Raw genomic sequence first — 12120 nt, 5'->3', positions numbered from 1 at the left:
ATCCCTGGGGATGCGTGAGCTCAGGGGGAGCTGCCGCCACTTGACGGGAAGCCTCAAGTGCATTATGCTCAACCCGCCCTTTAAAATTGGGACACAGGACAGTACTTTTCTGGACACACTGGAAAGAGGTATAGCAGACAGAGGCGTGAGGAGCAGTCCTTCACCAAACCCACCAGCGCCTCCCTGCCTCTGTCAGACCAGAGACTCTCAGACGTTCCTGGGCACAGGGATCATCTGGGATCCTGTCACATGTGGACTCTGATTCCGGGCATGTGGAGTGGAGCCTGAGACTCTGCATTTTGAAAAGGTGATTTCCCCCAAACCTCCACACATATGCCTCAATGTCACCAAATATATAAGGATGGTGGAAAACAAGAAGGAAACCCACTATCAAATGAAAACAGAAAAGAAACCTCTCCAAAGAGAATGAAAGAATTTTGATTAAAGAAGGATTCCGAGTCCATGCAGGAAGAAGACCAGAGAAGGCAGCTGAGGAGCTGGGAGAGGCCCCAGTTTCTACAGGAAAAAGACTAGAATGAAAGCTAACACACCCCAAACTCCACCTCTGACCCCCACCCAATCTCCCCACTGGTTTTCCCTCCACCCCGTCCACAGTGAAGTCTATTCCCGCCTCTCCCTCTTCCTCTCTCTGACTCACTACTCTCCATCTCAGTCTTTGGGTCTCTCTCCCTTTCACTCAACATCCCTCCTCTCCTTTGACCTCTTCAACCAACTACTAAAAGATTTGCATAAGAAAAGATATGGACTTGTAAGAACTTTTCACTCACATCCTCTATTTTTCTTGTATTTCTCTGATCTCCCACTTCACAAGAAGCCCCCAGTGAGCTGATTCACTTCTCCATCACAATGAGGACCTTTTCCTCCATGCTGGGTCTCTCCTTACTCCCCAGTGACTCAGCGGGTCTCCAGCCTGTTCCTTTATCCCACAGACACTCCTCACTACCTTCCCTGTGTGCGACCTCCTGAGGGTCCAGTGGGGAGAGAGAAACCCAGTTTCAAGAGCAGCCTGGGAAGCAGGATCGTGTCTGACCTGTCCTGCTCTCAGCTAAAATGCATCTTATTTCACGTACAGTTTGTGCAGGAGACACCCCATCCCCTTAATGTGGGAAAAGCTGTGTATTCTGTTTCCACTGAGAAGGCGCAAAGAAAAGAATAAAGGCGGGATGAGGTCGGAGCTGCCCTGAGGAGGGGCCTCGCTCTGCCCTTGGGCAGGGAGCTGGCATTGGTCAAGGCCCTGGTGGGGCAGGACCTCTGTCAGGACCCCCTGGCATCTGATCCTAGACATTCTGGACCTGGACGTGTCAGCAGGGGGCGCTGTGGGGCTGTCACTGAGGGCTCTGTGGGGATCAGCTGGGAACACAAGACACCTGGAACTGAATTCTGCCCAGGGCTTTCTGGGGCTGGCAGCAGAGTATACTCTGGGACCTTGGGGAGTCTCAGAAAAGCCCAGCCCAGTCCCCCTCCTAGAAGTGACACCCAGCCTCTGTGGCTCACACAGGCCCAGGTGAGGTTGGATGGGCAGGGGAAGAGCAGCACATTTGCATGCACTGCCCCCCTCTCTCCTCTGGGGCTGGAGGGAGGATAAGAGAGGACAGCAGCCTGTCTGCCTCAGCAGAGCTCTGCAGTGTCTGCACCATGGCCTGGACCCCACTCCTCCTCACCCTCCTCCTTCACTGCACAGGTCAGGACGGATCTCAACATCTACCCCCCCTCCCACTTTCCAAACTCGTGCCTGGACTGTCCTTTCCTCTCATCCTTCCTCCAGGCCACAATGAGTTTCTGTGTTTCCAGGGTCCCTCTCACAGCTTGCACTGACTCAGCCGCCCTCTGCCTCTGCCTCCCTGGGATCCTCGGTCAAGGTTACCTGCACCCTGGACAGTGGGCACAGCAGCTATGGCATTGCATGGCACCAGCAGCAGCCAGGGAAGGCCCCTCGGTACTTGATGTGGCTTCAGAGTGATGGAACCAGCAACAAGGGAGATGGGATCCCTGACCGCTTCTCAGGCTCCAGCTCTGGGGCTGAACGCTACTTAACTATCTCCAACCTCCAGTCTGAGGATGAGGCTGATTATTACTGTGAAAGTAATGACAGCAGTGGTTTACACAGTGACACAGGCAGATGAGGAAGTGGGACAAAAACCTCAGCCTGCTCAGGGTCTTGTTCTATGTTAATTTTTAAATTTTAAAATGTGTTCCATGTATTCAAACTGTACTTGAAAGCACCTCTGGTTTAAAATATTTTTTCTCTCAATTTTACATTCACTGTTCCTGAAGTCTGAGGAAAACTAAAACAAAAACAAAAACAATCTGGTGATTGTGTCTGTGGAACTGGTCTGAAAAGGTTGAAAATGACCCTCCTTTGGCTCACGTCTTGGTCAGTGCCCAGGGACCATCCAAGCCATGGACAGTCCTACAGCATGGACAGCAGTTGTCATGGGAGAGACCTCCCCTTCCCTCCCTGTCACCTGAGCTCAGGGCTGCCTCAGGCTCCCTACAAGCCATGGACTGGGCAGTGGAATTACTGACTAAGGACATGGATCAGGGAGGAATTCCAGGCACAGAGCTGGCCGGGCTCACTCATGGGTTCCTGCATCTTTAGCTGTCTCTTCAGGATAGAGGGTGGGTGTGGGGGCTGCTATGGGTCTGAGGCAGCAACCTTCCCGGGGAGGTGAGAGGGGAAGGACAGGTTCCACTTCAGCTGGGAAATGCTGATCCTGTACCAGAGGAGGTGGGGGAAGTAGGTCCCATGAATTTGGCTTTCCTACAGCTGATCCCACTCAGGCACATGGGGATCTCATGGGCGGGCTTCCCTAAGCCCATGACACTGACTTCTGTCTACTCCTCTCGTGCCTCATTTGGCCTTTTGAACACTCCAGGATGTGATGTAGGGTCTGTGGGACATTAGGGGCCAGAAGTGTCCCAATGTGTGCCTTATGTCACTCTCCCAGTGGAGCTCATGATGTGCATGGATCATTGGGGGTGACTGTGGAGCCTGGTTACCAAGAGTCCCCAGACAGAAAGTCTGAGTCTGTGACCAGACAGCAGTCTTGGATGTTTGGGGGTTTTTCTGGATTCTCCTTTGTCAACATGACCTCCTTGACACCTTTGCTTCTAGGGACAGGGACAGGCTGACCATAGCTGTCATGGCTGAATACAACCCAATGTCATGAAGAGCTCCCATCCATGGGAGAATGAGACCAGGATCTACCCTTCATATCCACCATCAAATCCATCCATCATCTGTCCCCTCCTTTGACCAATACCTGCTGAGGTTGTGGCTTCTGCTGTCACCTGTGCTCCCAGAAAGTCTGATATTCTCAACTTGCATCATCTTCATGGGATCAATGAGAATCACACCTCCTCTCACTGGCTTCCCACTGCAAATGGGACATTTGTCTCCAGAGGCTATATGAACTGCCCACATGTGTGTGGGGTATCTCTGGGGATAAAAATGCAGCTTGTGTGGCCTGGCTGCCCAGGTCCTCTCTGCCCAGTTCCCTATGTGTCACTGGCATGTGTCCAAGTCTTTGTAGATCATTCTCTGAGCCCTGAAGCCTTGGGAAACTGGGCCTTCCTTATCCTTAGACTATGTCCCAGAGAGATCCTGGATTCCCAGGTGCAGAATGAGTCCTCTGTGTGGGAGATGGCTCTGGGACCATTCACTGTCACCTTCCCTACTTTAATTTCATGGACATGATTCCTTTTCTCTGAGTCTTTGTTTGGGAAGATGCTGGAATGCATCTTCATTCTTTGGGGACAACAGGGATAAAAAGCACAGTTCACAGATAGCAGCTGTCACCAGTTAAAACATGCAGCGAGGTCATCAAAAGTCCTCATATCAGAATTGAGTACATTAGATTCTTCATTTCCCATTCTTGTGATGCTTTAGAAAGAAGAACGTGTTTCAAGTCCATGCAGATTAATACAAAAGATGTAAAGTCTCCATCATTTTTAGTGGCTGAATAATATTCCATGGTATACATACACCATAGCTTGTTAATCTGTTCCTGGATTAGTGGTCCTTTAGGATGTTTCCCCAGTTTGGTGATTGTAAATTGAGCTGTCCTAGGGTAACTGTCCTTATGATAAAGTCATCTGTTTTCTTCTGGATAGATGCCCAGTAATGGGATTGTAGGATCAAATGGGAGGTCTAGTTTGAGTTTTTTGAGGATTCTCCACACTTCCTTCCAGAGAGATTATATTAGTTTGCAGTCCCACCAGCACTGCCACAGTGTGCCCCTCTCTCCACATCCACTCCAGCATCTGCAGCTTTGAGATTTTGTCATATGGGCTATTCTCACCGGGGCTAGGTGATATTTTATGGTGAGTTTGGATTTCATTTATTTGATAATTATGGATGATGAGTATTTTTTCATGTTAGCCATTCATCTATCTTCTTTAGAGAAGGTTCTATTCATCTCTCTTAACCATTGACATAAGGGATTATAGGCTTTATTTATGTTGATCAATTTGAGTTCTCTGTAGATGCTAGTTATCAAGATTGAGTCTGACTCATAATATGCAGATATCTTTTCCCATTCTGATGGTTATCTATTTGCTTTAGTTGTTGTCTCCTTAGCTATACAGAAGCTATTCGATTTAATTAAATCCTCTTTGTTTATTTTTGTTGTTCCAAATGCCACTGAAGTCTTCTTCATAAAGTCTTTCCCCAGTCCAGTAATTTCGAGTGTTTTCGCCACAGTTTCTTCGAGGGTTTTTATTGTTTCAAGCCTTAGATTTAGATCTTTTATCCATCTTGAACCAATTTTGGTGAGTGGAGAAAGATGCAGGTCCAGTTTCAGTCTTTTACATGTGTTTATCCAGTTCTCCCTGCACCATTTATTGCATAGGGATTCTTTCCCCCCAGTGAATGTTATTGTTTGGTTTATCAAAGGTTAGGTGGCTGGGTGATGTTTGTTTCATTTCATCGTTTTCTATTTCATTCCCAATGTCTAGATCTCTATTTTGTGCCAATACCATGCTGCTTTAGTCACTCTGGCCTTGTAGTACAACCTAAACTCTGGTAGGCTGATACCCCTGGCTTTGTTTTTATTACTAAGAATTGCCTTTGCTATATGGTTTGTTTTTGTTTTTTTTTTTCTTTTTTGGTTGCATACAAAAGAAGATTTATGTTTTCCAAGTCTTGAAAGTATGATGTTGTTATTTTGAAAGGGATTGCAGTGAATCTGTAGATTGCTTTGGGTAGTATAAACATTTTCACTACGTTGACTCTTCTCAGCCATGAGCATGGTATGTTCTTTCCTTTGTTAATGTCTTTTGCTATTTCTTTTCTTAGAGTTTCATAACTTTCTTTATAAAAGTCCTTCATCTTTTTTTGCTAGGTGTATTCCTAGGTATTTCATTTTCTTTGAAGCAACTGTGAAGGGAATTGTGTTCTTGATTAGATTCTCATCTTGGCTTTTATTGTTGTATAGAAAGGCTACTGACTTGTGGACATTGCTTTTATATCCTGAGACATTACTATATTTTTTGATCACTTCCAGGGCTCTTGTGTTTGGGTCTTTGGGGTTCTCTAAATATAAGATCATATCATAAGCAAAGAAGGAGAGTTTGACCTCTTCTGCCCCTATTTAGATGCCTTTTATTTCATTCTCTTTTCTGATTGTATTGGCTAGAACTTCCACTGTGTTGAATAGTAGTGGTGATAGAGGACAACCTTTTCTGTTTCCAGTACTAAGTGGAAAAGTTTTGCATTTTCCTCTATTCAGTGTAATGTTAGCCATGGGTCTGTCATAGACGGCTTCGATTAGTTTAAGAAATGTGCCATCTATGCCTATATTCTTCAGAGTTCTCATTTGAAAAGGATGCTGAATTTTGTGGAATGCTTATTCTGCATCTATTGAGAGGATCATATGGTCTTTGTTTTTGCTTCTTTTGATATTGTGCATTATGTTTATGGACTTGTGTACGTTAAACCAGTCTTGCATCCCTGGATAAAACCTATTTGATGGTGATGTATGACTTTTTAAATGACAAGCTGTAATCTATTTGCTAGGATTTTATTGAGAATTTTTGCATCTATACTCATTAGTGAGATCAGTATGAAATTCTCCTTTTCAGTTGGGTCTTTTCCTGGTTTAGGTATCAGGATGATGTTTGCTTTGTACAATCTTTTGGGGAAAGATTCCTTCCTTCTGAATTTTTTGGGATAATTTCTGCATTATGAGTATAAGCTCTTATTTGAAGGTTTGATAGAATTCTGGGGTGAAGCCATCTGAAGCAGGGCTTTTCTTTTTGGGAGATTTTTTATTGTTTCTTTGATCTCAGTGCTTGATTTTGGTCTGTTCAAGAGAGCTATTTCTTCTTAATTAAGTCTAGGGAGAGGGTGTGATTCCAGGTATTGATCCATTTCCTCCACATTGTCAAATTTCTGGGCATAGAGTTTCTTGTAGTACTCAGTCATGATCTCTTCTATCTCTGTGGCATCTGTTGTTATTTCCTCTTTATCATTTCTGATTGAGGTTAGTAGAGATTTAACTTTTCTGTTTCTAGTTATTCTGGCCAATGGTTTATCAATTTTAATTTTTTCAAAGAAATAAGTATGTTTCATTAATTTTCTGAATGATTCTTTTGTTTTCAATTTCATTCATCTCTGATATAACTTTCGTTATTTCTTCTTTTCTGCTGGGTTTGGGATTAGAATGTTATGCTTTTTCAAATTCCATAAGATGGTTCATGAGTTTGTTGAGCTCTTTCTGTTTTTTTAATGTAGGCCTCTAATGCAATAAATTTCCCTCTCAAGACTGCTTTTCTTTATCCCAATTGTTTTGGTAACTAGTGTCTTCATTGTTGTTATGTTTGAGGAATTTAGCAATTTTCTCTTTTATCTCATCCTAAATCTAACTATTATTCACTTGTTTAATTTCCAAGTCTTTGTGTGGGGATGAACATTTTTGTTGGAGTTAAGTTCCAACTTTATTGTCTTGTTGTCTGGGAAGATACAAGGTATAATTGCTATTCTTTTAATTTTGCTGAGGTTTGATTTGTATCCTATGATGTGGTTGATTTTGGAGTACTTACCATGGGATGACAAAAAAAGTGTATATTCCTTAGCTTTGTGATGGTGTGTTCTGTATATGTCTATTTGTTCTAGGGTCACATTTAAGTCCTTTGAATCCTTGTTCAGTTTCTGCTTAGAGGATCTGTCCAGTTTTGTCAGAGGGATGCTAAAGTTCCTGACTATTAGGGTGGTATGGAATATCCTATTGCTCAGACTCATCAAGGTCTGTTTCATAAATCTGGAAGCACTTAAGTTGGGTGCATAAATATTTAATATTGAAATGGCTTCTTCAATTGTTTCTTTGACTAGCATAAAGTGTCCATCTTTGTCTTTCTTAACTTTAGTTGCTTTAAATTCGCTTGCACTTGAGAATAAGATTGCAACCCATCTTTCCTCGGATTTCCATTTGCTTGAAACACTATTTTCCATCTCTTAACCCTGAGCCTTAATTTGTCCTTCAAGGCTAGGTGTGTCACCTGGAGACAGCATATGGATGGCTTGTGCTTTTTGATCTAATCTGCCAGCCTGTGCCTCTTCAGTGGGGGAATTTAGTCCATTGACATCTACTAAGAGAATTGATAAGAGTGGTGGAGTTTTATTCATCTTATTTTGTGAAAGTACATTGTGTAGTTTTATCTTTGGGGCCATTGTGGAAGCTATGTTTTGACCCTTACCTTCTGTTTGTTTATTCTATTGGTGGTTGATTGTGGTGGTCGGTGTTGAAAATAGGTCTAAGTATTTCCTGTAGAGCTGTTCTTGTTGTGGGCTGGGGTAGCAGTGGGTGCTGTGGTGCTGTCACTGAGGACACTGTGGGGCTCAACTGGGAAGCCAGACACCTGGCCCTGGGCTCTGCTTGGGACTCACTCGAGCCAGCAGCTGGATTTTCTCTGGCCCCATGGGAGCTGAGAACAGACTCTCCTCTCCAGAAATGACACCCAGCCACTGGAGCTGCACACAGGCCCAGAGAGGGTTGGGCTGGGCAGGGGAAGAGCAGCACATTTGCATGTAGGGTCCCTGTTTCTCTTCTGGGGCTGGAGAGGGGATAAGAGAGACCAGTAGCATGTCTGCCTCAGCAGAGCTCTGGGGTGTCTGCACCATGGCCTAGACCTCATTCCTCCTGCTGACCCTCCTTCTTCACTGGCCAGGTCAGGATGGTCTTCAGCACCTTGACCCTCAGCCCACTGACACCTCCTCCCATACCCATTCCTAGACTGTCCTTCCCTCTGGTCCTTCCTCCTGGTCATAATGGGTGTCTGTGTTTGCAGATCACTCAGTCAGCCTGTGCTGACTTATCTGCCCTCTGCATCTGCCTCCCTGGGAGTCTTGGTTGAGCTCACCTGTACCCTGAGCAGTGTGCACAGGAGCTACATCATTGAATGGTATCAGCAGCAGCCAGGGAAGCCAGGGTATGTGATGCAACTTAAGAGTTATGGAAGTAGCAGCAAGGGGTTGGGATCCTTGATCACGTCTCTGACTCCAGCTCTGTGGCTGATCACTACTTAACCATCTCCAACCTCCAGGGAGGATGGCTGATCATGACTGTTTCACTGAGCTGAGGACACAGACAGGAGAAGTCAGGTGACAGGGACAACTGGCATTCACAGGGAAAGACCTTGGAGAGCAGGTGGCTGCACAGAAAAGGTCTCTGTCTCCTGTGCATGGCTTTCGATGAGCACAAAGTGGCCACGTGTTGGGTGGGGAGAATCTCAGTGTGATGAGTGGTCTGTGGAGAAGGGATGTGAACCTTCTGCCTGGGATTCTCCTGGTTCCCCTGACCTGACTGTCACAGGGCTGCCTCTTGTTATTTCTCCCATCTCAGTGGAAACCACATTCACAGAGAGATCCCCCTGAGACGTACCCATCCCCACAGAAGGGAAGACCCCTCCTCCTCCTCCTCCCCCTCTTCTTCCTGCCCTTCCTCCTCCTCATCCCAGTTCTACTTCTTCTCTTTCTTCTTCTTTCAACTGGTCCATGGCACATGTCCTGACCTCCCACTAGAATAGCTGTCACCCTCTCACATCTGTAATGAGGAATCTTGACTCATTCTATGGATCCAAACTTGAATGTGACACTTGGCTGAGGCTTCCCCAGGCTCACTTCCCTGTGTGCCCCCACTACCTCCATAGGGCAATGTCTCTAAATGTGAATTATTTTTGTGCATTTAACTGCCCTCTGACAGACAACAAGCAGTGTCTGGAAACAGCAGGCAGCATAGGAGCTTTTGTGTGAACTTGGCAGAATAAACAATGACAGCCAGGTTAGAGATAGTGTCTTATTGAGATAAAAACCCAAGTGTGAGGGCATCACTGTTTCCACGACAGACCTATGGAGGGTTTTTCTCACTCTTTTGTCTTAGGTAAGGTCAGCAGAAAAAAAAAATTACTGTGATGGCCTGAGAGGGAGGCACTGTGCAGACAGCTGGGAAACCACCCAGCATGCTCTGGGGATGCTAATCAGAGGTCTTCATTGATTTGGGACTTATGAGCCCCTATTCTCCAATCAGTTCCTGAATCTGACTCTTCCGTCCCACTGCTTCAGATCTGAGTCATCTCTTTTTCCCCATGAAAGTCTTTGTCCAAATCTAGCTCAGGAAGCTGGATAGATGCTGAGGACCGAGAATATATGTGGATGGAATCCTTCTGCTCCTAGCAGGGTGCCAAGGCATAAGACACAACTTATGATTATAAAACTGATGCTGTAGCTTCTGGAGACAGAGGTCTGGGGGGTTGTTACCAAGCCCTGGAGCCTCTCTCCCTTAGTCCCATATGAAGGCAACATTTTCTGGAATTTAGGGGAAGAAACCCCAGGAGTGACACAGGACCTGGCTCTGTACTCTGGGCACTTCTGTGCTGTGACAACTGATTCACACCCTCTGTCTCAGTGTACTGTTCCCCTGGTCAGAGCTCCAGAACATGGTGATTTTAATGCAGTTTGGAGCATCCAGCTCCCTTCCTGGGGCTCTGTAAAGGTGATGCATGCTGAGCCCTGGGCTGCACCCTGAACACAATGCTGATCATCACTGCAAACCAGAGTTGCAGCTTCAGAGCTGGCACTCTGCTTTTCACCTTGGGGAATGTCCTAAGACCTCCTCTCTGCTGCCCTTGCCCAGCACTTTGGTGACCTTTCACCACCTGTGACAAACTTTAGGCTCATGGGAACAATTCAGCTCTCATTTCTTGTAGAAAAACCTGAAAATTGAAAGCCAGAAATATACCTGAGTCTTTAACACCCTCTATTCCACTGTTCCCATCAACACTTAGACCTGGCCTTTGTTCTATCTTGTTGCACTTTGTCATCTATTAGTTGCAGAACAATGATGAGTAATGAGGGAGGTGAGGGGCACATTTGCATTTTGCTGATCTAACCAAAAATGTCCCCCATGGTAGAAGAGGTTGGGTTTAGGTCTAATGTGCCATGTGTGTTTGTGTATGTGTATTTGTTTGTGTGTGTGTGTGAGAGAGAGAGAGAGAAAGAGAGAGAGACACTTATGGGTCTCCATGAGGGAAATGTCTGAACCTACTCCTGTGGGATGGGGAGCAATGACCCCCTGAATGTGCAACTCCCCTGTAACAGGGACTGTTCTAGCCCACGTACACACACAGTGCATGGGCTTCTGGCAATTAATTAGAATCACAGGTCACTTCTTCCTTCTTCACCAAAAAAAAAAAAAAAAAAAAATAGCTGGGAAGGGTTGTGGCAGGATCACATCACATGAAGGGACTCCAGTCTACACAGATGGAGAGGAAGGACAAGAGAGACTCAGGGGTACCCTGTGCGCACTGCGGAATCCAGGAGTCTGTGCTGGGTGTCCCCACATGGCTCCAGGGACATCCATTTGTCATGTGCACTCTCCAAAAGGGCACCGTGTCATTCAGGTGCCACTCAGAGGAAGGTTCCTGACCCTCTTGCAGTGAGGGTCCTCCCTCTCCACCCCACCCTCTGTGGAATTCCTGAAATGCTACCTGTCCTCACTGAGAGGACCTGAGCAGCAGCAGCTGCCAACTCAGTCAGCACAATTCAGGTCCCTTCCAGGAACACCAGGGAGAGCAGTTGGGGGATGTATTGATTGGAAAGGGACTGTGGGTCTCCTGGGAGGATGGAGCAAGGACTGTCCCACATTGGAAGTCACAGTGTAGGTGACAGATGGAGGGCATGTGAGCTCACAGAGGCTTGTCTGAGCTGAGGTTGGGCTTTACTGTGCCTGGTCAGTCTCCTCACAGGTTCTCTGAGACTGCCCACCGGCCGCACCCCCAGCCATTCATCCCATCACCTCCTGCAGGTCCCTGAGGCCTCCATGGATGGCAGGGCTCTGTGCAGACCCCATGGTGGCTTCCCTTATGCCAAGGATCGTCCTCTCTCCTCTAACCATCCCAACCCTGTCTTTACTACCCAACCAGGTGACCTCAAACCTCTGAGTTCCTGTCCCTCAGGGCTGTTCACCAGCTCCTCCCAGAATGATACCCCTGTCATTCTCAGACACATGACACTTTCCCTTGGGGTTCTGGTGAGGAGCCCAAGTTCCTTGGTCAGTTTCCACAGTCACAGCCCTGCCCAAGACCACAGTCCTCATGTCCCTCCTCCTTTCTGCCTTTGCCTCTCCTCTCAGAGCAACTGAAGTGTCACTCTGTGTCCAGGAAAGAGTCAGAGACTGGCTCACCTCTGTGGAGCAGACACAGGGACTGGACATCCTCTATACAGAGAAGGTACCCCTGCCAAGGAAGTTGATGTTGTGTGCAATATTGTGTGTCCTCCTAGGGACCTGTGTCCTTTCCTCCCTCACAGAGAGATGAGAGGTGGGGCAGACACACTCCAGAGGTGTTAACAGTCTCTAATACCTCTCCTCCTGAGAATTCCTGTCCTCTGGCAGAACCTGTTTTCTCCAAATATAAATTGCAGCTTTAGTCCTACAGATCACCTTCCCTTTGCTTTTATGGCCACGGGTCATTTTAGACATTGACCACCTTGGTGAGTACCTTTTCCGGGCGTTGTGGCGGGCGCCTGTGGTCCCAGCTACTTGGGAGGCGGAGGCAGGAGACTCGCTTGAGCCCAGGAGTTGGAGGTTGCTGTGAGCTGTAATG

General features: G+C 46.6%; 1 gene segment (V, D, J or C); it reads left to right on the top strand.

Annotated features, from left to right (window-relative positions):
• Positions 1 to 1642: 1642 nt before the first annotated feature.
• On the top strand, positions 1643 to 2144 carry LOC100960664. The segment is given in 2 exon segments: positions 1643 to 1702; positions 1813 to 2144. Coding segments are annotated over 2 exon segments (378 nt in total).
• Positions 2145 to 12120: the final 9976 nt, after the last annotated feature.

The sequence above is a fragment of the Otolemur garnettii genome, unplaced genomic scaffold, assembly GCF_000181295.1.
Source record: "Otolemur garnettii isolate 467f Iridium unplaced genomic scaffold, OtoGar3 scaffold00301, whole genome shotgun sequence".
Lineage (NCBI taxonomy): Eukaryota > Metazoa > Chordata > Mammalia > Primates > Galagidae > Otolemur > Otolemur garnettii.
The sequence above is the reverse complement of the archived record's forward strand: the minus strand, read 5'-3'. Positions and strand labels throughout refer to the sequence as shown.